This window comes from Salvelinus fontinalis, chromosome 17 (assembly GCF_029448725.1).
Source record: "Salvelinus fontinalis isolate EN_2023a chromosome 17, ASM2944872v1, whole genome shotgun sequence".
Classification (NCBI taxonomy): domain Eukaryota; kingdom Metazoa; phylum Chordata; class Actinopteri; order Salmoniformes; family Salmonidae; genus Salvelinus; species Salvelinus fontinalis.
Window position 1 is genome coordinate 25,578,839 of NC_074681.1, and position 23,323 is coordinate 25,602,161.

Consider the following 23,323-nt stretch of genomic DNA (forward strand, 5'->3'; position numbering starts at 1 on the left):
CTGGCAATTAGCGCAAAGTCCTTTCCGGGCAAGAGTGTCTGCTGGCATCATGCTTGACTGACACTTCTCCCTGGTATCTGTTTAGTAACAGTATTTACTCATTAGGTGTGCTTGTTGAACACAAAGCACAACTCTTGATTTCTTACAAAGTCATATTTAGATGTGCTTGCTGAAGGCAAAGCACAACTCTATATTTCTTACATAGTCATATTATTATTAGATTTCTTTAGCCAGCTCTAGAGCTTAAATCTCTGGAGTTTAAAGATTTAAGACTGCCCCAAATTTATACTTTTTGAACTATAACAATATTTAAATTATCTCCCAATGCATTTTAATGGCAAAAAAAAAGGCCTATAGACTTGAATGGTCAAAAAAAAGCTACAATTCTAGACCTTTCTCATACACGTTTAAGCTATCAACAACAAACCAACATTGAGATGTTCAGACTGGCCCAACTTAGATTTCTTGTCAAAGGATATATGATACTATGTATACCTTTGGAACTATAAATTTTTAATTTGCATAAATTAACATGGGTTCGAATGAGAACCATAGGAATACAGTGGTTGCTATTCTAAATGGCCCTGCCCCTACAAGCTACAGGGCCAACTTTAAAACGTTCTGTCACGACTCCCACCGAAGATGGTTCCCCTGCCTGTTCGGGCGGTGCTAGGCGGTCGTCGTCGCCGGTCTACTAGCCGCCACCGATCCCTTTTTCCTTTTCTGTTAGTTTAGTCTTATTAGTTGCACCAGTCCCTGTTTGTTTCTTGATTTTTGGGCTATTTAAGCCTGTTAGGCCCGTTTAGGTTTGTGCGGGATTATTTGTGTTCTCTGTCGGTTGTGGATGTGGATGTGGATGTGGATGTGGATGTGGATGTGGATGTGGATGTGGATGTGGATGTGGATGTGGTTTCATTGTTCTCCGGATCGTTTGCCCTGTGTTTGGGCTGGTCAGTGTTTATGCGCCCTGTATTTGGCGTGACCGTTTTGTGCCGGAGAAATACATCTACAAATCACTGAACCCTCTGCTCTTTGCGCCTGACTCCTACCACCACTCCTAGTAAACCGTGACACGTTCAGGTTATCCTAACTTCAAATTCTCTAAAACCAGAATGATACAAAATAATATGAGAATATTGCTCCTACTGGAAGATGAGGAAAAATGAGACCTTTCCATCTACGTGATCATGCTGATATCGGAGGAGCTTGACATCGATATATCAACGTAGGATCTGGAGTGATGCCATCGGATCAGCGTGAAACAGAAGAACGCTAAAAATCCTTGCATGGTCATCTTTAAGCTGTGGAACTATAAGACCAAAGTCAACATTCTGAAGGCACAGGGTGGAAAGGAAGTCAAAATCCATGGTCAGTCCATTAGATTCTTCCAGGACCTGTCTGCCAAGCTGAGGAAAAAACACAAGAGATTCATTCCGATCAGACAGTCACTGGAGGAAAAAAAGGTATCAAGTCTCAACTCCGATTCACGACAGTACTATGGGTATGAAAGGGAACACATAAAAAGCGATATGTATACTAGGCTGCATACAGTGATGCCCAAGACCAGTTTATCATAAATTGAGACAATACAATCTACACCCCAAGTAACTATTCTTCTCTAGGAGGTAATGATAGAATTAGCCGTTGCCAATGAGATACATGGACACGAAAAGACAATATAAAAGAGGAAGTCAATAATTGTAAATAATTGTCCTATGGTTGTGTGTGTGAGTGTGTGAGTGGGTGTATGTGTAGGTGGTGTATGTGCATATGAATGGGAGAGAAGGAGAGTAAATATGAATATGTGTAGGAGGGCGGGCGGGAGAGAATGGGTGTGCTGAGGTATAGGGTGTATGTTGTGTGTGATTGAAAGGGAATGGATCAGTAAGTAAATGTATAGAGGGGTGTAAATGTTTCTGAGACGGAGGTTGGGATAAACTAGGCCTGGGTGGGTAAGAGAGGGCAAGGATGGGAGGTGGTGATAATCTTGGCTTGTAGGAGCAAGAGTTTGTAAGGATGGGTGGGTGGTACTACATAGCTATATGGAATTGTTTTAAGAAATATATATGTACTGTATAAAAAAAAAAGTTTGATTCCAAATTATTTTTGGCCTTCTATTAGCCCATGCCAACGCATTGAATAGGAGATTCACTACATGGAACAACAGATAGTTCCCCCCAAAAATCGAAAGGAAGTTTGTTTGGAAGAGTCTGTTCTATATCTGAGAGAAATAAGAAAGATCAGGAAACACATTTTTTTACATGTATTTAACCCCTTATTTTTGGCACTAAACAGTCTCTCTCTCTCTCTCTCTCTCTCTCTCTCTCTCTCTCTCTCTCTCTCTCTCTCTCTCTCTCTCTCTCTCTCTCTCTCTCTCTCTCTCTCTCTCTCTCTCTCTCTCTCTCTCTCTCTCTCTCTCTCTCTCTCTCTCTCTCTCTCTCTCTCTCTCTCTCTCTCTCTCTCTCTCTCTCTCTCTCTCTCTCTCTCTCTCTCTCTCTATATATATATATATATATATATATATATATATATATATACTTCCATTCATGTTTTCAACCGGTACTGTGGGCCCTTCAGACCAGTCTTGTGAGGCCTGTGAGCATCCTACAGCAAAACAACAAACACGTACGTGTTCTTGAGTCTCACCTGTCATTTTGGAGTCCATTTTTATTGTATATAAGAATATGTTTCTAAATATTTCTTCACTAATGTGGATGCTATCATGATTACGGATAATCCTGAATTAATTGGGAATGAGTGAGAAAGTTAGACGCACTCCCAAGACATGCTAACCTCTCACCATTACAATAACAGGGGAAGTTAGCATTTTTGGGGGGTATGATATTTGTGCGTCTAACTTTCTCACTCATCATTATTCATGATTCAGTCAGGGCTTTCTGTAATCATGGTAGCATTCACATTAATGTGGAAGTGTTTGGATTTTTTTATTTTCTTATTTACAATAAAAGTGACTCTAAAATGACACAATACATGATTTACCATTAATTTCTATTGGGCACAAACTAATCTGAAACACAACTAAGACAAACAGCAAATTAATCCAACAAATTTGTATAGTCATTGCATGCTATGAATATAGGACCAAATACTTAACTTTTTACTACTTTAATACACATATAAGTGAATTTGTCCCAATACTTTTGCTGCCTTAAAATGGGGAGACTATGTACAAAAGTGCTGTAATTGCTAAACGATTCACCCGATATGGATACCCTCAAATTAAAGCTGACAGTCTCCCAAATTTTGTGATATCCAATTGCGATCTTGTCAAGTCTTGACCCTCGCATCTTCTGAGCCCAGTGAGGAGTTGCAGCGATGAGACAAGATCGTAATCACAAAATTGGGGAAAAAAATTAAAAAAGGTACAATAGGGTTGTGGATCAGAAAACCAGTCAGTATCTGGTGTGACCACCATTTGCCTCATGCAGCGTGACACATCTCCTTCACGTAGAGTTGATCAGACTGTTGATTCTGGCCTGTAGAAGTTGTCCTACTCTTCTTCAGTGGCTGTGAGAAGTTGCTGAATATTGGTGGGAACTGGAACACGCTGTTGTAATCCACACCAAGTGAAATCACTGCAACACTCAAGCTGCAGTCAGTTTCAGAATGGGTGGAAAGAAATAAGTTAGAAATATGTTAGTTTCAAAAACTAAAAGCATTATATTTGGGACAAATCATTCACTAAACCCTAAACTTCAACAAAATCTTGTAATGAATAATGTGTAAATTGAGCAAGTTGAGACTGAACCCTGGATTGTAAACGGTCATGGTCAAAACATATTGATGCAACAGTAGCTAAGACGGGGACAGGTCTGTCCATAATAAAGCGCAGCTCTGCCTTCTAATCAACGCTATCCACAAGGCAGGTCCTACAGGCCCTAGTTTTGTTGCAACTGGACTATTGTCCAGTCGTGTGGTCAGGTGCCACAAAGAGGTATTTAGGAAAATTACAAATGGCCCAGAACAGGGCAGCACGGCTGGCCCTTAAATGTACATGGAGAGCTAACATGAATAATATATATGTCAATCTCTCCTGACTCAAAATAGAGGAGAGATTGACTTCATCACCATTTTTTGTTGTGGGAAGTATTGACATGTTGAATGCACCGAACTGTCTGTTTAAACTACTAGCACACAGCTCAGACACCCATACCCCACAAGACATGCCACCAGAGGTCTCTTCACAATCTCCAAGTCCAGAACAGACTATGTGAGGTGCACAGTACTACATAGAGCTATGACCACTTGGAACTCTATTCCAAATCAAGTAACTAATGCAAGCAGCAAAATCAGATTTAAAAAACATAAAAAGACACCTTATATGAACAGCAGGGACTGTGAAGAGACACACAACAGAACATACGCACTATACACACACATACACATGGATTTTGTGTTGAAGATATGTGGTAGTAGAGTAGTATATAACTGCCTTCATTTTGCTGGACCCCAGGAATAGCTGCTGCCATGGCTAATGGAGATCCATAATAAATACAAAACCTTCTCAGACCTTCTAACCCTCGCAAGGCTGCAGGCCCAGACGGCATCCCCGGCCGCGTCCTCAGACCGTGCGCAGACCAGCTGGCTGGTGTGTTTACGGACATATTCAATCAATCCTTATCCCAGTCTGCTGTTCCCACATGCCTCAAGAGGGCCACCATTGTTCATGTTCCCAAGAAAGCTAAGGTAACTGAGCTAAATGACTACCGCCCTGTAGCACTCACTTCCGTCATCATGAAGTGCTGAGAGACTAGTCAAGGACCATATCACCTCCACCCTACCTGACACCCTAGACCCACTCCAATTTGCTTACCGCCCCAACAGGTCTACTGACGATGCATTCGCCATCACACTGCACACTGCCCTAACCCATCTGAACAAGAGGAATACCTATGTAAGAATATTGTTCATCGATTACAGCTCAGCATTTAACACCATAGTACCCTCCAAACTCGTCATTAAGCTCGAGACCCTGGGTCTCGACCCCGCCCTGTGCAACTGGTTCCTAGACTTCCTGATGGGCCGCCCCCAGGTGGTGAGGGTAGGTAACATCTCCACCCCGCTGATACTCAACACTGGGGCCCCACAAGGGTGCGTTCTCAGCCCTCTCCTGTACTCCCTGTTCACCCACAACTGCGTGGTCATGCACGCCTCCAACTCAATCATCAAGTTTGCAGACGACACTACAGTGGTAGGCTTGATTACCAACAACGATGAGACGGCCTACAGGGAGGAGGTGAGGGCCCTCGGAGTGTGGTGTCAGGAAAAAAAAAACTCACACTCAATGTCAACAAAACAAAGGAGATGATTGTGGACTTTAGGAAACAGCAGAGGGAGCAGCCCCCTATCCACATCGACAGGACAGTAGTGGAGAGGGTGGAAAGTTTTATGTTCCTAGGTGTATACATCACGGACAAACTGAAATGGTCCACCCACACAGATAGCGTGGTGAAGAAGGCGCAGCAGCGCCTCTTCAACCTCAGGAGGCTGAAGAAATTCGGCTTGTCACCAAAAACACTCACAAACCTTTACAGATGCACAATCGAGAGCATCCTGTCGGGCTGTATCACCGCCTGGTACAGGCAGCTGCTCCGCCTACAACCGTAAGGCTCTCCAGAGGGTAGTGAGGTCTGCACAACGCATCACCGGGTGCAAACTACCTGCCCTCCAGGACACCTACACCACCCGATGTCACAGGAAGGCCAAAAAGATCATCAAGGACAACAACCAACCGAGCCACTGCCTGTTCACCCCGCTATCATCCAGAAGGCGAGGTCAGTACAGGTGCATCAAAGCAGGGACCGAGAGACTGAAGAAGCTGTTTTATCTCAAGGCCATCAGAATGTTAAACAGCCATCACTAACATTGAGTGGCTGCTGCCAACATACTGATTCAACTCTAGCCACTTTAATAATGGAAAAATTGATGTAATAAATTTAGCACTAGCCACTTCAAACAATGCCACTTTAATGTTTACATACCCTACATTACTCATCTCATATGTATATACTGTACGCTATACCATCTACTGCATCTTGCCATCTTGATGTATTTAAATGTATCACTAGCCACTTTAAACAATGCCACTTTACTGGTTTTCATACTCTACATTACTCATCTCATATGTATATACTGTACTCTATACCATTTACTGCATCTTGCCTTTGCCGTTCGGCCATCAATTATTCATATATTTTTATGTAGATATTCGTATTCATTCCTTTAAGTGTATAAGGTAGTTGTGAAATTGTTAGGTTAGATTACTTGTTAGATATTACTGCATGGTCAGAACTAGAAGCACAAGCATTTCGCTACACTCGCATTAACATCTGCATGTGACAAATAACATTTTATTTGATTCTCCCCTACCAACCTACACATGCACTCCTGTGTGAATTACAGCAGGCCACCTTGTCATCCCCAGGGCAAAGCTCCAGAGCTTGGGCGGCAGGGCCTTCTCCAGGGTTGCTCCTCCCTCCAGCAATCTGTGGCTCTAAGTCCATCACCATCTTTCAGTCCATCCCGAAGCCCCACCGCTTTGACAAAGCCTACCCATAATCCCCCCCCCCCCCCATACAAAGAAATACACTACAAAAACACTCCTCTCTTCACCATACTGAGCAGCACCTAACCCAAAGCCTTACCCCAAACCGTGTTCGTATCCAAATCCCAACCCCACACCACACTCTTTCCCTTCCTTGAGCCCATCCCTCTCTTTACTCATGTTCTTGTTTAGTCTGATGTTTTGACTCCTGTTTATTTGTTTGTTTTTGTAGTGACTTTGGGTCCTTGAAAAAGTGCTCTATAAGTACCATGTACTATTATGACACCCTGTGACTATTTCATCAAGGATGAAAATCCAGAACCATACAGGAAGATGATCAATCAGGCACACTTTATTAATATGGATACCAGCAAATTATGAATCTTATAGCAAACTATACAGTTACAATACACTCAACATGTAAACATTCAGGCATTATAATCCAATATAACAGTACAATTCTCCTTCTTCAACTGATGAAGAAATTTTATCTCCCTATAAATTGCTAATAACACTACAGTGACACCCAGTTAAGTGTCCAAACCGCACTGGGTAGTGTGTACTTGTGTGACACGGGATGGAACCATAGACATCATTAGATGGGACTGACATGGATGTTAACGATGGAGGGAACTGAGCAGGCCAATAAGGCACAAATTTAGTCTGTCAGCATCCCGGAATTAAATGCAACACTAATTTGGAGACCATTGAAATACTGGTTTCTGTTGTGGCCCCATTCAGAGGGATAGTCACTGGGGAGACAAAGAAAAGGAGGACTTGTTCTACCATCGAATTGCAACCTTTTTGGAGTGTACAGTTCAAAGTTCACATACACAAAGAATATTTTGTCTTTTAAGTTTCATCACCATCAGCCATGTAGAAGTAGTTTTGAAACAGAGGGGAAGGGAAGTGCGTTGCAAGAACAATCACAAGAGTGATTTATTTAGTGCTAACACCAGGGCAGTGGTTTCAGCCGTGCCTTCACGTCTTTGTAAATAAAAACGGCGCTTTATGGTTGAATAAATAGAATAAAGCAACACTGTCAATTTGTCAACACATGATAATACACTCCCTCTCCAAGGAATGAACATTAATCAAATAATACTTTAAAACAGATGTGCCAATTGCAGTCTAACAACATTTTGACAACTTTGAAGTTGCAGTGTAAATGACACACTTTCACCTGCCAGAGCTATCTAAATATTCATCAGTGCAATATTTACCTGAGGTATCAGGCAAACACCTATTGTAGAGAGTGAATGATTTGAACATGCAAGGATCAGTATGACACTGTTTTGCTTTCCACTTCTGAGTGCACGGTAGCTAAACAACATAAGTCAATAAATGTCATTTAAGAAATAATTAACATAAAAGCACCACCAGCTAAAGCATCATGAGCTGTGTTCAACCACCAGAAAGTTATAGTACATGTAATGTAGATTAACTTGAATAAGTAACACAATGCAAACATCAAACTATTAACAGACCTTTCATCAATGTGAAGATGTTGTACATATGAGGTTGGTTGTGAGTAACAGCCTAACCCTAATATAATAAAGGTGACATGCCTTAGAGACCTATGTGTTTCTGAAAGGCATTGCACATCTCCTTTCCCTCATTTATGAATAAAATCCCTTAACATTTCAAAGACGTTGCGAGTGCGTCTGTCAGTAGTACAGCAGGTTACAGTAGCTGTACTGTAGAAGGCTTATTTATGTCCGGATCTTGTGCGCTTGGACATCTACCAGTAGGCTTAGGGTTGCTTAGGTTTGGGAAAACCTGGGAATTTTGGAAAAGTTACTGTAATTTTGCTGGGGCCCCCCGGTAGGCTGGGATCCCACTGTGTCTCTAGGCGTTCTGGGCTGATCCCTGGCCTTGCTGGCTCAGCTGCTGGATGCGGTCGGCCAGCTCCAGACAGTGGAGGACCCTGTGGCGCTCGGCATGGAGCTGGTCACGGGGCACCTGGCCCAGCAGCTTCTGACTGAAGAGCACCAGGTCCTGCATGAAGAGACCCACCGGCTCCCTGGTACCCGGGGGAAGCTGGGTCATGGTGCATGAGTCAAAGCGGAAGTTGATATTCTTCACTCTGGGCAGGCCAGGACCCCTTTCCTCAATCCACATGAGAGGCCTGTATTAAAACCATAAGATGTTACAAGGAGGTTATAGTTAACCCAAAGTTTCAGGGCTGGACTACCAGTATTTTCTTTAGATGTAATAAAGGCAATTATGTTTGGTGCTGGCCGAATAGCTAGGTTTGAGGTGTTGTGAAGGACACGTTATCTGATATTATTACTTGATTCTAATGTACAGTACATACTTCTGCTCTTTAGTCATGAGTTGAGTGGTCATCTTCATGTACTTGTTCTCCTGGTCTTCCTCCATGCTGGCAGCGGTGACAGACAGCTCTCCAAACAGATCCACCAGCCAGGTAAGCCGGGCGATGCCACTGAAAGCTGGAAACCCAAAGCCCGGCTTCAGAGGACCTCCTATCAAGACGACACATAGGAAAACTACAGTCAGAAGTAGTTGTAAAGGGACATGTAATCCAATGGCTCATTGTCAATCATCATCTGGTCATGTTTAGGACTGGTTAGCACACATTTTGCCTTTTGTATTGATTTTGTACTCATCACATTACAGTACATACACTGTTGTGGTGCTGTTATATCACACCATAAAGCATAAAATGAATATGAACCATTGAAGTGAATTTCCCAACAGATACAGTTATATTTCATTTGGTGCTTGCTGCCTCCTACAGTCTAACTCCTAAAACTGCCCTGACTCAAATGTCAGAAACTACTCCCTCTGGCTCCTCCACTCGCTCTCCGCTACGATTCTTAGTCAAAAGTCAGCCGCTATAAAATATTGTCTGTCATCTGAGGTTGTGTGGAGCGTTTCAAGTTGATAACTATGATTTATTATTCAGTCACGGCTGCTTTAGGAGAAGCCCATTCATATGCATTAACTAACTTGTTCCCCAGCAGTGCTCTGATGAAATAGAACAGAGCTATTCCGCATCCCAAATGGCACCCCATTCACTATGTAGTACACTACCAATGACAATAGTGCACCATGTAGGGAATAGGGTGCTGTTTGACATGCACCTCTAGACTTCATCAATAACACCCTGCTGTATTTCACACCAGAGACCTGTCTGCCTGCCTCTCTCCACAGGCTGGCTCTCTTTCACATCAACCCCAATGGGTGTACTGTGGAGACTGAGAAAACATTTTACAAGTCACTTTGATGGGAGCTATACTATATCAAAAGCTCTGGAATGAAATATTCATTCCGAACCCTGTGACCTGGACGATGTACATCAAATTGATACATGTTATGCAGTTATTTTCTGTAGCAAGTATTGTATTTTAGGTGATGTATCAGTGTTGTATTTGAGGTGATGCATCAGTGGTGCTGGGATATTTGTGTATTTGTGCTTTACTCCCTGTTCCAGTCTGTCTCTCACCTGTGAAGTGAAGGGATCCTTCCTCCAGCTTTTTCCCTGCTATGTCCTTCTTCAGCTGCTTAAAGTCAGCTGTCAAGAGTTCTATGTGCTCCTCATGCAGGACCACTCCTAGGTACATAGTAGACATAGAACATTAAATACATAGGTGATCAGTACTAGTTAAGATACGCGTCTACTACATCATCCCCATAATGTCATCAATACTTCACCATGTCTTCTCTACACTTTGAATTAACCAAAATACATCTCTCCCAATGATTATGTCCAGCTCACCTTTTTCCTGAGCCAGGTCCCAGAGGTCCACGGCAGTCTTGTGTGTCATGGCCATAGGATATTCCACACAGACATGCTTCCCAGCTTCCAGAAATGCCCTGTGCTCCGTTAGAACATGCAAAATAGTATAGGGTAATTTAGTTTGTTTGAGTAGCCAAGAAGGGTGTCAAAGAGATCTTGCTTCAACAGAACACTAGTAGAAATTATGAAGAAGATTTAAAAAGACTTCTGTACTAGGGAGATGCACAACTCAAATGTAACTTAATATCCCAAACTTCTCAGTAAGAGCCGTCGGTCAATGTTTCAATAACCCAGGGTGTTCAGAGTTTGGAAAACTTCACATTGACCACTCTTAAACTCCTTGTAACTTTCTCAAAAACATTGCTTCCAATTAAATTGACAACAAAAGAAGATAATGAAGTATCCTATATGAAAAAGTAGTTCAAGAACATTTCAGGCCTTTTTTCCCCCTTTACTTTTCATTTCCTTTATAGTATGAAGGGCAGTACCTGCTGTTCCATTTAGACAGTTAGCCTGGAACTGTCTAGCAGTGAAACATGATGACTATGTTCTCAATACCCCTCATTAACCAGCCTAAAATAAGTCTCCATTATTTAACAGCCTGTCTATGCCTCTCTGTACACTCCTAACATTTAGCAGTGAGAGGGAGAGTAGAAAGCATAATTTAAGAGTGTGTTTTCACTACAGTTTGCAGTCATAATGAGGGCCATTAGAGAGCAGTAGCCTTGGTCATGCTCTCCAGGGTTTGAGAGGTGGACATCAAACAGCTACACATATTGTAATCAGCTGTGGGAGAGGGAGGAGACTGCTCAGGATAATGTGAATGCCAGAGGAGCCCCCCGGGCAACATTTGTTGATACAGCTCCAGAACCTCCTCAGATGTTACCTGATCGATTTACAAAGAAGCACCTATGAGGGTCATGGACGATATCTTGAACAACTTGCTAAACTGTTGTGTTACTGTGTGGCTCAGTGTCCCAACGTTGTATAATACATAGCTTATGAACTACAACTGTTAGACAGTTTGTCTGAGGGCCTGGTAAATGGGCCAGGGTCAATGAATGGTTAATTAACCGACAGACTGAGCCTCAGTGGACTGAGAAAGAAAAGCAACAGTGTACTGAAGCTTGACACGTGTTCCAGTGCTGACTCCTAGTGGTGATTTGTAACATGGTGAAACTATAGCTCTGTTGTGTAAGAGCACTTCAGACAGAAACAAAACTGATGAAGGGATAACTAAACAACTACCACAGAGGACCGTCAGAGACATGGGGTCAGTGAGAGAGTTTTACCTGATGTTTTCCTCATGCGCAGCGTTTTCAGTGCAGACGAAGGCCACCTTTATGTCATCTCTCCTCAGGGCATCCTCGATAGTGATCTGTTTCACTCCCTGCTGCTCCTCTAGGATCCTCCTATGGGAAGACAGAGTTGTATTCAGTAGCGGAAAATTGATTTGAAATGGAGTGAAACACAGACTACATGAACTTGTCAAGAGCACAGTTGAATTGTTCCCGTTGCGTAAAGGTTTGCTACAGTGTGCACGCAACAAAGTCATCCACACATCCCAGCTGCTGCCTCTGTGATCGAGTACAGGACAGGTCAGTGATTATACACTGCTCAAAAAAATAAAGGGAACACTTAAACAACACAATGTAACTCCAAGTCAATCACACTTCTGTGAAATCAAACTGTCCACTTAGGAAGCAACACTGATTGACAATAAATTTCACATGCTGTTGTGCAAATGGAATAGACAAAAGGTGGAAATTATAGGCAATTAGCAAGACACCCCCAAAAAAGGAGTGATTCTGCAGGTGGTGACCACAGACCACTTCTCAGTTCCTATGCTTCCTGGCTGATGTTTTGGTCACTTTTGAATGCTGGCGGTGCTCTCACTCTAGTGGTAGCATGAGACGGAGTCTACAACCCACACAAGTGGCTCAGGTAGTGCAGTTCATCCAGGATAGCGCATCAATGCGAGCTGTGGCAAAAAGGTTTGCTGTGTCTGTCAGCGTAGTGTCCAGAGCATGGAGGCGCTACCAGGAGACAGGCCAGTACATCAGGAGACGTGGAGGAGGCCGTAGGAGGGCAACAACCCAGCAGCAGGACCGCTACCTCCGCCTTTGTGCAAGGAGGAGCACTGCCAGAGCCCTGCAAAATGACCTCCAGCAGGCCACAAATGTGCATGTGTCAGCATATGGTCTCACAAGGGGTCTGAGGATCTCATCTCGGTCCCTAATGGCAGACAGGCTACCTCTCGCGAGCACATGGAGGGCTGTGCAGCCCCCCAAAGAAATGCCACCCCACACCATGACTGACCCATCGCCAAACCGGTCATGCTGGAGGATGTTGCAGGCAGCAGAACGTTCTCCACGGCGTCTCCAGACTCTGTCACGTCTGTCACATGTGCTCAGTGTGAACCTGCTTTCATCTGTGAAGAACACAGGGCGCCAGTGACGAATTTGCCAATCTTGGTGTTCTCTGGCAAATGCCAAACGTCCTGCACGGTGTTGGGCTGTAAGCACAACCCCCACCTGTGGACGTCGGGCCCTCATACCACCCTCATGGAGTCTGTTTCTGACCGTTTGAGCAGAAACATGCACATTTGTGGCCTGCTGGAGGTCATTTTGCAGGGCGCTGGCAGTGCACCTCCTTGCACAAAGGCGGAGGTAGCGGTCCTGCTGCTGGGTTGTTGCCCTCCTACGGCCTCCTCCACGTCTCCTGATGTACTGGCCTGTCTCCTGGTAGCGCCTCCATGCTCTGGACACTACGCTGACAGACACAGCAAACCTTTTTGCCACAGCTCGCATTGATGTGCCATCCTGGATGAACTGCACTACCTGAGCCACTTGTGTGGGTTGTAGACTCCGTCTCATGCTACCACTAGAGTGAGAGCACCGCCAGCATTCAAAAGTGACCAAAACATCAGCCAGGAAGCATAGGAACTGAGAAGTGGTCTGTGGTCACCACCTGCAGAATCACTCCTTTATTGGGGGTGTCTTGCTACTTGCCTATAATTTCCACCTTTTGTCTATTCCATTTGCACAACAGCATGTGAAATTTATTGTCAATCAGTGTTGCTTCCTAATTAGACAGTTTGATTTCACAGAAGTGTGATTGACTTGGAGTTACATTGTGTTGTCTAAGTGTTCCCTTTATTTTTTTGAGCAGTGTATATGTCACCATTAAACAAGATCACGTAATATGATCGTCTGGAGCTTCACTCTACAATATTGAAGTATTACAGAAGTTAAAAAGCGCCCAGTGAAAAATGACAGGCGACTGACCTTGACTTTAGTGCTTATCTATTTCCTATTTTCAGTGCAACAAAAGGTCATTGCACTGCAAATATACACTGAGTGTACAAAACATTAAGAACCCCTGCTCTTTCCATGACAGACTGACCAGATGAATGCAGGAGAAAGCTAGCTATGATCCCTTATTCATGTCACTTGTTAATACCACTTCAATCAGTTTAGATGAAAGTGGGGGAAGACCCGTTAAATAAGGATTTTTAAGCCTTGAGACATGGATTGTGTATGTGTGACAATCAGAGGGTGAATGGGCTAGACATAATACTTAAGTGCCTTTGAACAGGGTATGGTAGTAGGTGCCAGGCGCACTGGTTTGTGTCAAGAACTGCAACACTGCTGGATTTTTCACACCGAACAGGTTTGTGTGTGTATCAGAGTGTTCCACCTCCCAAAGGACATCCAGCCAACTTGACAACTATGGGAAGCATTGGAGTCAACATGGGCCAGCATCCCTGTGGAACACTTGACACCTTGTAGAGTCCATGCACAGATGAATTGAGGCTGTTCTGAGGGCAAAAGGAGGGGGTGCAACTCAATATTAGGAAGATGTTGTTCATGTTTTGTACACTCAGTGTATAAAATAAATAAGCACTAAAATCAAGGTCGGCCATCTCTTTTTTTCAGCGTGCGCTTTTTACTATTGTTTTTAATACTAGTTGTTCCTGCCAAAACCAGCAACTGGACACACTGCTGTGCACAAGGTTTCTATTTATTTCGTATATTGCAACCATTGTTATTTTCGTTTTTTTTTTTTTACTGTCAGCAAACAATGAGATGTCTTGGTGCCTCACCTGGAAATGAATCCTTTGACACTGAGCTTCTCAGCTGCACTGGAAGGCAGAGGGGCTAGCATGTCCCTGATCCTCACAAACCCTGCCGTCCCGATGCCCACCACTACTGAACCAAACATGTCTGACAGCAGAGAGGAACAGGGAGTTGTGAAGGAAATGGTGAGAAAGAAACCGGTGTTTTGCTCCTTTCAATTCTGTCAAATCCAACTTACAATGCATTCGGAATTCAGACCCCTTTACTTTTTCCTAATTTTGTTACATTACAGGTGTTTAGAAATGTTTGCAAATGTATTAAAAATGTAAAAAGATACCTTATTTACATAAGTATTCAGACCCTTTGCTATGAGACTCGAAATTGAGCTCAATCCTGTTTCCATTGATCATCCTTGAGATGTTTCTAGAACTTGGAGTCCACCTGTGGTAAATTCTATTGATTGGAGGACTGTCAGAGACATGGGGTCAGTGAGAGAGTTTTACCTGATTTCCTCATGCGCAGCGGTTTCAGTGCAGACGAAGGCCACCTTTGGAAAGGCACACACCTGTCTATATAAAGTCCCACAGTTGACAGTGCACGTATGTGTAAAAACCAAGCCATGAGGTCGAAGGAATTGTCCGTAGAACCCTGAGGCAGGATTGTGTAATGTCAAAACATTTCTGCAGCATTGAAGGTCCCCAAGAACACAGTGGCCCCATAATGATAAAGTGAAAACATGTTTAGAAATTTCAGCAAATGTATTAAATACAAAACTGAAATATCACATTTACATAAGTATTCAGACCCTGTACGCAGTATTATGTTAAAGCACCTTTGGCAGCGATTACAGCCTCGAGTCTTCTTGCGTATGACGCTACAAACTTGGCACACCTGTATTTGGGGAGTTTCTCCCCATCTTCTCTGCAGATCCTCTCAAGCTGTCAGGTTGGATGGGGAGCATCACTGCACAGCTATTTTCAGGTTCTCCAGAGATGTTCAATCTGGTTCAAGTCAGGGACTTGTCCCGAATCCGCTCCTGCGTTGTCTTGGCCGTGTGCTTAGGGTCATTGTCCTGTTGGAAGATGAATCTTCGTCCCAGTCTGAGGTCCTGAGCACTCTGGAGCAGGGATCAAGGATCTCTCTGTACTTTGCGCCGTTCATCTTTCGCTTGATCCAGACTAGTCTCCCAGTGCCTGCCGCTGAAAACCATTCCCAGAGCATGATGCTGCCACCACCATGCTTCACCATAGGGATGGTGCCAGGTTTCCTCCAGACATGACGCTTGGCATTCAGGCCAAATAGTTCAATCTTGGTTTCATGAGACCAGAGAATCTTGTTTCTCATGGTACGAGAGTCCTTTAGGTGCCTTTTGGCAAACTCCAAGTGCACTGTCATGTGCCTTTTACTGAGGAGTGGCTTCCGTCTGGCCACTCTACCATAAAGGCCTGATTGGTAGAGTGCAGCAGAGATGGTTGTCCTCCTGGAAGGTTCTCCCATCGCCACAGAGGAACTCTGGAGCTCTGTCAGAGTGACTATCGGGTTCTTGGTCATCTCCTTGACCAAGGTCCTTCGTCGCCAATTGCTCAGTTTGTTCAGCTCTAGGAAGTCTTGGTGGTTCCAAACTTCTTCCCTTTAAGAATGATGGAGGCCACTGTGTTCTTCAATGCGGAATACATGTTTTGGTACCGTTCCCTAGATCTGTATCTCGACACAATCCTGTCTCAGAGCTCTACGGACAATTCCTTTAACCTCATGGCTTGGGTTTTTCTCTGGCATGCACGGTCAACTGTGGGACCTTATATAGACAGGTGTGTGCCTTTCGAAATCATGTCCAATCAAATGAATTTACCACAGGTGGACTCCAATCAAGTTGTAGAAACATCTCAAGGATGATCAATGTAAAGGGATGCACCTGAGCTCAATTGAGTCTCATAGCAAACGGTCTAAATACCTATGTAAATAAGGTATGTTTTTTAGTGTGAATACATTTGCAAACATTTCTAAAAACCTGTTTTCACTTTGTCAGTATGGGGTATTGTGTGTAGATTGATGAGGGGGGAAAGTATTTAATCCATTTTAGAATAAGGATGTAATTTAACAAAATGTAGAAAAAGTCAAGGGGCCGAAAACTTTCCGAATGCACTGTATGTCCAGGATTTATCTTGGGTCTTTGTGCAATGTGCACAGTTGATAAAGGCTTCCTTCCTATCAGACCTAAAATGGTGCAGTGTAATAATGAGTCCACTAACGTTAGCTATCATGGTGGGATGCACTGTTATGGATAAGGTGTAGCTTAGTAAATTCAACCCCGCGATATAAACTAGAACTAGAGTGGGGTGCTGATCATTACAAATGCAAACCATTACAAATAATAGGAACATTCGAGGTATCCATTGATTTACACAAGTAACTTAAACTAGACAAGGAATTTCATAATTGACATAAATGGTAAGTCTATGTTCTGCATGACATCAAGCACAAATACAGGAACACACGTACAACTTCACGAATTTCCTGGCAGCAATGCTGTCCTTGTTGAATTAGTTCCGCAATCAGCACTAATTAAAACTGGTTTACATACAAGCTTGATGTCCTTACCTACTCTTTTATGTATTGTCCTCGACGACAGTTGACGCAGATGACTCGGTTATGTGAATAAAATGCTTCTGTCGAGCTCTTGTCTCGGTGATATAACTGTGTAACAACTTTCATAACAGTTTTTTTTTCTAGACAGCTTGCGTGTGACGTGTACATAGAACGTGAAGTCTCATCACGTGATATGGACGTCTCGCCTCTTATGTGGTTGCATTTTTTGTTATAAAAACAAATTACGACACTAGGTAATTATTATATTTTCGTTCATTTACATAACGTTTATATGTATTTTAAAATGTATGGATGTGTTTCAGCCAATGACTGGTTTCAGCCCAAGCCAGCTTTAGGTTAGATTTAGGTAGCAATATGGCGACTCCCATAAATACAGCATTAATGTCCTCAGTTCAGTCTCTTCTTGAACTGTTGTTGTAGATGACAGTCTGAAATATATTTTTAGAGTATTGCATTTTCCTCTAAATTTAATTTGGTTGTAAAAGTCTTCGAACGAAATTCCTACACCAGACTACAAGAACGTTTTGCTTGAATTAATTTCCAAGGCTGCGCTACTGTGCAATCCTTGGTTGCGCTTACCCCCAAAATACTAATTGCACTTTGAATACCCTAGATGGCGATGTCACAAGAAGCCTAACCTATAACGTTACTGAACAAAAAATTGTAACGCAACAATTTCAAAGATTTTACCGAGTTACAGTTCATATAAGGAAATCAATCAATTGAAATGCATTATGCCCTAATCCATGGTAGGGGCGCAGCCATGGGAGGGCATAGGCCCACCCACTTGGGAGCCAGGCCCATCCAATCAGAATGAGTTTTTCCACACAAAAGGGCTTTATTACAGAAATACTCATCAGTTTCATCAGCTGTCCAGGTGGCTGTTCTCAGACAATCCCGTAGGCGTTAGGTGATCGCTGGATGTGGAGGTCCTGGGCTGGCCTGCTTACACGTGGTCTGCGGTTATGAGGCCCGGTTGGGCGTACTGCCATATTCTCTAAAATGACGTTTGGTAGAGTAATTAACATGAAATTGTCTGGCAACAGCTCTGGTGGACATTCATGCAGTCAGCATGCCAATTGCACACTCCCTCAAAACTTGAGACATCTGTGGCATTGTGTTGAGTGGCCTTTTATGGTCTCCAGCACAAGGTGAGCCTGTGTAATAATCATGTTTCAATAAGCTTCTTGATATGCCACACCTGTCAGGTGGATGGATTATCTTGGCAAAGGAGAAATGCTCACTAACAGGATGTAAACTCATGAAACATGGAACCAACACTTTATAAGTTGCATTTCTATTTTTGATCAGTATAGATTGACACTAATATGAATATACTGTAGGGGATCATTTTAAGAAATACAGTGCCTATAGAAAGTCGACACTCCCTTGAACTGTTTACGTTTTGCTGTCCGAAAATTACATCTAAAAAGGATTACATTACATTTGTTTTCATACAGATCTACACAACCTACTCTACTCCACATTTTCAAAGTGATAGAAAGTCATAGAACATTTTCCAAATTGGATAAGTCTCTACCCCCCTAACTTAGTACTTGGTGGAAGCACCTTTGGTAGCTGTTGCAGCTGTGAATCATTTTTATAAAAATTCCACCAACTTTGCACAACAGGGCGACATATATCCATTGTTTTTGTCAAAATTGCTGAAGCTCATTCAATTTTTTGGGGAATCATTGATGGACGGCGATATTCAAACCTTGTTCTTTATTTTCAAGCAAATTTAAGTCAGTACTGAGACTAGACCACCCAGGAACACTCAACACCTATTGGAAAGCCAATAATAATGTAAGATGCACAGGCGTCTTTCTTTTCATTTTGTCATACAGGCCAGTAATATGGAGATAATGCAAAGTTGTTGATCCCTATGTATTTTTAAGTATTGTTGTGGGTATGCTTGTCACAGGCAGGAACTGGGGAACATTTTTCATAACTTTCTTTTACTTTGAAAATGTGGAGCAGGTTGTGTAGACCTGTAGGAAAAAGATCTAATGTAATCCCTTTTTAGATTTCATTAAAGGCAGAAAAATGTGAAAACAGTTCAATGGGGTGTAGACTTTCTATAGGCCCTGTAATGTGCAAATTTGTACCTGTGTGAGGTCTTAAGTGGGTTCTCAGGGTAGTCTTGTGTTTTAAGTAGTCTTGTCTTTCTCTGCTCCTAGACACTGGAATGTTACTCTCTCCCTGTCTACTTTTTAAAATATATATAAATAATGCCCTACCCAAACCTCATTCTTTCATTGTACAATTATAGGCCTACTGCACCCAGTCACACAGAATGTGGTCAGTAAAAGAGGAAATTGTCATTTTAATGTCTGACCTACCCTTAAAATTAGAATCCTTAGTTGCTACATCCATTTTTGGACTTATCAGTTAATAAGGCTATTGATTATTGAGGAATATGACTTATAAATACCTCATGAGCTTAGTTCAATGGTCGTACCCCATCAGAACTCAAAATATAAGCTTGTTTTAGGCCAAATGATTGTAAACAATGTAAATGTCAACACTGTATAGCTTCAAAACATTGTTAAATCTATAATTATGTTTATCATGGATTGTCAGTCTTTGCATCCATAGCTATGTCTATACATTTGAGAGTGGTTACATTTCTCCAGGCCCATCACTCAGCTTTTTACTAAAACACAGGCGGGGCGACCCTTTGTTATTGTTTCAACTAAAGATCTTAGCTTTAAAGGGATAGTTCACCCTAATTAGAAAGATATATATTTGTTTCCTTGCCCTGTAAGCAGTCTATGGACAAGGTAGGACACAAATCCATGCTTTGATTTAATCTGTGCTTCGTGTCAAAATCATCCTAAAGTATCAACAAAAATGTATTGTGTAACTCAATGAAGTTACTTACAGTTGATGTGGACATGAAGCACGGAAATGTTAATATAGGTGATATTGATGCCAAAAAAAATGCTAAAAAGCGGCCAAGTAAACAGTGGCCAAGTAAACAAAACCAAAGCATGGACTGCTGTCCGTAGACAGCTTACAAGGTAAGGAAACCAATGTAATTTGGGTGAACTATCCCTTTAACAAAACAGATTTAATAACGACGACAATAAAGAGTAACAGATCCAATAGAAATATGATTATTTTATGAGTTGGATGATCAATTGTGCAAATTATCTGAATGTATGCTCCTTTTGACTCAAAGATTCAGATGAAATGTGAGATGGTTTTTGGTTAAAAAATATATGTGTTTTGTGGAATTTGTAAATTTTGGAGAACGTCTTTATAACTTGTATATCTGTCATTAAACAGTCCACTCCCCAGGGTATTCTTGTCACTGGTACTGTGAGTTTGCTACTCTAAGCAACAATCATGAGGGTCTCCACAAGCAAACTTCAGCAGATGGCCATCTACACCACCTTGTTGACTGGTGCTGGCTGCGGCACAATGTATTACCTTCTGCAAAGTAAGTATCACTCAGTGTAGGTGTTGCCATGGATCATTCATTGTTCTTTAATGTTAGAGAGTGAATGTAAGAAAGTGAATGAAAGCAAAATGTGCTCATGTAAGTATTTCTGCCTGCCACTCTTTGTTTTCTTTGCTAGAGAACTTCTCGCGGTCGGACTACCACCGTCTAGCCCTGGAGCAGCTGAAAGCCAACCAGACAGCCATGGACAGTCTGGGAGCACCACCCCTGAAGGTCCACAACATCCACCTGTCTGACCGACACAACCGGGTGGAACCTTACACTGCTGAGGTAGCTCTCTGGGGGTCATTCCTCCTGTATGGGAACCAACTAGAAGCATCACCAGCAGTACCATTATCCATCACTGTTTGCAAGATATTAATATTACTTTTTATGTTTCAGATCAAAATCCCAGTGACAGGATCTAAAGATGGTGGCTACCTCTACACATCTTCAGTAAGAGACCCCCAAACACTTGGGTAGGTACTCTTCATCAATATTATTCTATATAAATACACTCTTAGAGGAAATGGATTGATCTATATAATGCAATTGAATGCTGTTGTTCTTCATACAGTACCCTTTTCTCTTTCCCTGGCGCCACTAGGTGGAATTTAACGCAGGCAGTGCTGCAGCTTAGAGAGGGTCAGCGTATTGACCTTCTCACCTTCACACCACCACCAAATAAGACAGAAGGACTTGAGACAGGCAACTGGTCCTCCTGATCTACTCACCAGTCACCAAAACTACAGTGTGATGAAGGTAGAACTCCTGCAATTGTCCCCATGTCATCAGGCATGGTGTCGCCATAGCTTTATGAATTGAAGTGTAGATAGTCATATTTGAAAAAAGCACCAGAGTGCAGTGCTGGACACTTATTTAGGCAAAAGGGCATACACAAGCTGCCTCTTGGTTTGGAATAACCACAGTAATGTTGATGATTTGACCAATGTTTATTGATGCTACTGTGTACATAACATTTACATACAGGGAAAATGAAAAAAGTGCTATGTCCATAATATCATGCATATTCATTTTGCTCAGTGCTGTCCTGAGCAAAATGTTCATCCTACTTGGGAGAATGAAAGGACAATAACAGCGCAGCAATTGTGTCATATGCAGTGGTAAAAAACAAAAACAAATTCCTAGTATAATACAATGCATCTTATAAACATTTCTCCAGATTAACAATGTAAATTGGCAGTGTTGGGGAAGCTACTCTGAAAAGAGTTTACCAGCCACCAATTACTTCACACTGGAAGATGTTAAGTAAACTATATTACTCAATCTGCAATGTCACAGAATACAAATAGCAAGAACAGATAACTCTGTAATAAGATGTTAACAGAACGTGCAATTTGTCCTATTAATCACAAAGAAAATGTTGTTTCAGGTGAGAATTAGCCAGGTCTGAAAATTAAGGAAATTCTTGCCTACTTCACCCATATTTTATTTTTGCAAAAAATGTAGTGTTTCGTTCTATTAGTTACCTACACCACTAGGTGGCAATAAAGTAATTAACTACTGAAAACACTACAACTATTTGAATTTAGTTGAACTACCACAATGTGCAAAATGTAGTTTAATTACTAACTGAACCACATTTAGTTCAGTACACCCCAACACTGGTAATTGCTTAGTCCAAAGCCATATCATAATATCCAGCACTTGAGAAACATTTAGGTAATGGTTCCAGTTGTACTGTACAGTATCTGAACAACCAGAAATGTTGTCTCCCAACTCTCAAAAGGAGGTATTGTTCTATGTTTTCAGATTTATTTATTTGGATGTGACATTTTACAGTGAAAATGAGATCTGTAAAACATGGAAAATAAACTGGAAATAAACAGTCATATGGCTTTATACAAGTTATGATAGCAAAATAAATTGTACTTGTGAATTCTGAACATACTGTATGAACATTAGGAAAAGAATGGCAAACAAGCTAAACATGAACCACAATATTAAACAGAAAGTGAAAGAATGGCACCAAACAAACAACGTCAGGAGTTTAATGCATTAAAAGGCAATGCAGGCAAACAGAGATATAGTTTGGCTTGTAGAGTAGAAACAGTGTGGTGTGTGTGTAACAGTATAACTTTAAACCGTCCCCTCGCCCCGACACGGGCGCGAACCAGGGACCCTCTGCACACATCGACAACAGTCACCCACGAAGCACGGTCGTTACCCATCGCTCCACAAAAGCCGCGGCCCTTGCAGTGCAAGGGGCAACCCTACTTAATGTCTCAGAGCAAGTGACGTAACTGATTGAAATGCTACTAGCGCGCACCCGCTAACTAGCTAGCCATTTCACATCCGTTACATGTGGTAAACAATATACAATCAGTAAAGAGTCCATCTACAATAGGAGTGCTCATACCCATCTATCAGAAGGGAACCTGAACCGCTTGGAGACGGCCTTCGCATCCTGAGACAGTCTCGGGGTCGGGCATCGTCGTTTTGCATTATCCTATGGTGTAGGCAGCCACTACTATCAACTCATAAACAAACAAGAAAATGCACATCCAGAGGCTGTGTTCCTAGTGGCCATTAATTTTAATGAAGGGAAACTGAAATCAGTTTTACCCCATTTCTACCAGCATGTCACCTGTGCAACCAGAGGCGACAAAACTCTGGACCAGTTTTACTCCAGCCACAGAAATGCATACAAAGCTCTCCCCTGCCCTTCCTTCTGACCATAACTCTATCCTCCTGATTCCTGCTTACAAGCAAAAACTCCAACAAGCAGGAAGTACCCGTGTGGTACAGAAGTGGTCCGATAAAGCAGATGCTAAGCTACCGGACTGTTTTGCTAGAAAAGACTTGAATATGTTCCAAATTCATCCGATAACATTGAGCACTTT

General features: G+C 42.3%; 2 protein-coding genes across 3 annotated transcripts; one reads left to right on the forward strand and one right to left on the reverse strand.

Annotated features, from left to right (window-relative positions):
• Positions 1 to 6,897: 6,897 nt before the first annotated feature.
• Positions 6,898 to 17,450, reverse strand: LOC129814039 (biliverdin reductase A-like). Of its 2 annotated transcripts, none has more exons than XM_055866797.1 (7): positions 17,010 to 17,450; positions 14,434 to 14,554; positions 11,621 to 11,740; positions 10,308 to 10,405; positions 10,035 to 10,142; positions 8,883 to 9,051; positions 6,898 to 8,693 (listed from the first exon to the last, which is right to left on the reverse strand). In XM_055866797.1, the coding sequence occupies exons 2-7, from the start codon at positions 14,550 to 14,552 to the stop codon at positions 8,414 to 8,416; spliced, it is 894 nt and encodes a 297-aa protein (XP_055722772.1). In that variant the 5' UTR covers positions 14,553 to 14,554; positions 17,010 to 17,450; the 3' UTR covers positions 6,898 to 8,413. The 2 variants fall into 2 exon arrangements, with proteins under 2 accessions (XP_055722772.1, XP_055722771.1); XM_055866796.1 differs by having other exon boundaries at positions 17,006 to 17,446.
• LOC129814040 (cytochrome c oxidase assembly factor 1 homolog) lies at positions 17,159 to 22,359 on the forward strand. Its single transcript, XM_055866799.1, has 5 exons — positions 17,159 to 17,247; positions 20,306 to 20,459; positions 20,599 to 20,750; positions 20,862 to 20,938; positions 21,067 to 22,359. Exons 2-5 carry the CDS (start codon positions 20,366 to 20,368, stop codon positions 21,182 to 21,184), a joined length of 441 nt encoding a protein of 146 aa, XP_055722774.1. The 5' UTR covers positions 17,159 to 17,247; positions 20,306 to 20,365; the 3' UTR covers positions 21,185 to 22,359.
• Positions 22,360 to 23,323: the final 964 nt, after the last annotated feature.

Coding starts and splice junctions, on each gene's coding strand:
- LOC129814039 (XM_055866797.1), bottom strand. CDS start 14,552: ATGTTTGGTTCAGTAGTGGTGGGCATCGGGACGGCAGGGTTTGTGAGG. Junction 10,143..10,307: donor GGACCTGGCTCAGGAAAAAG/GTGAGCTGGACA, acceptor CTATGTACCTAG/GAGTGGTCCTGCATGAGGAG. Junction 9,052..10,034: donor AGGATCCCTTCACTTCACAG/GTGAGAGACAGA, acceptor TCGTCTTGATAG/GAGGTCCTCTGAAGCCGGGC.
- LOC129814040 (XM_055866799.1), top strand. CDS start 20,366: ATGAGGGTCTCCACAAGCAAACTTCAGCAGATGGCCATCTACACCACC. Junction 20,751..20,861: donor TGGAACCTTACACTGCTGAG/GTAGCTCTCTGG, acceptor TTTATGTTTCAG/ATCAAAATCCCAGTGACAGG. Junction 20,939..21,066: donor AGAGACCCCCAAACACTTGG/GTAGGTACTCTT, acceptor TGGCGCCACTAG/GTGGAATTTAACGCAGGCAG.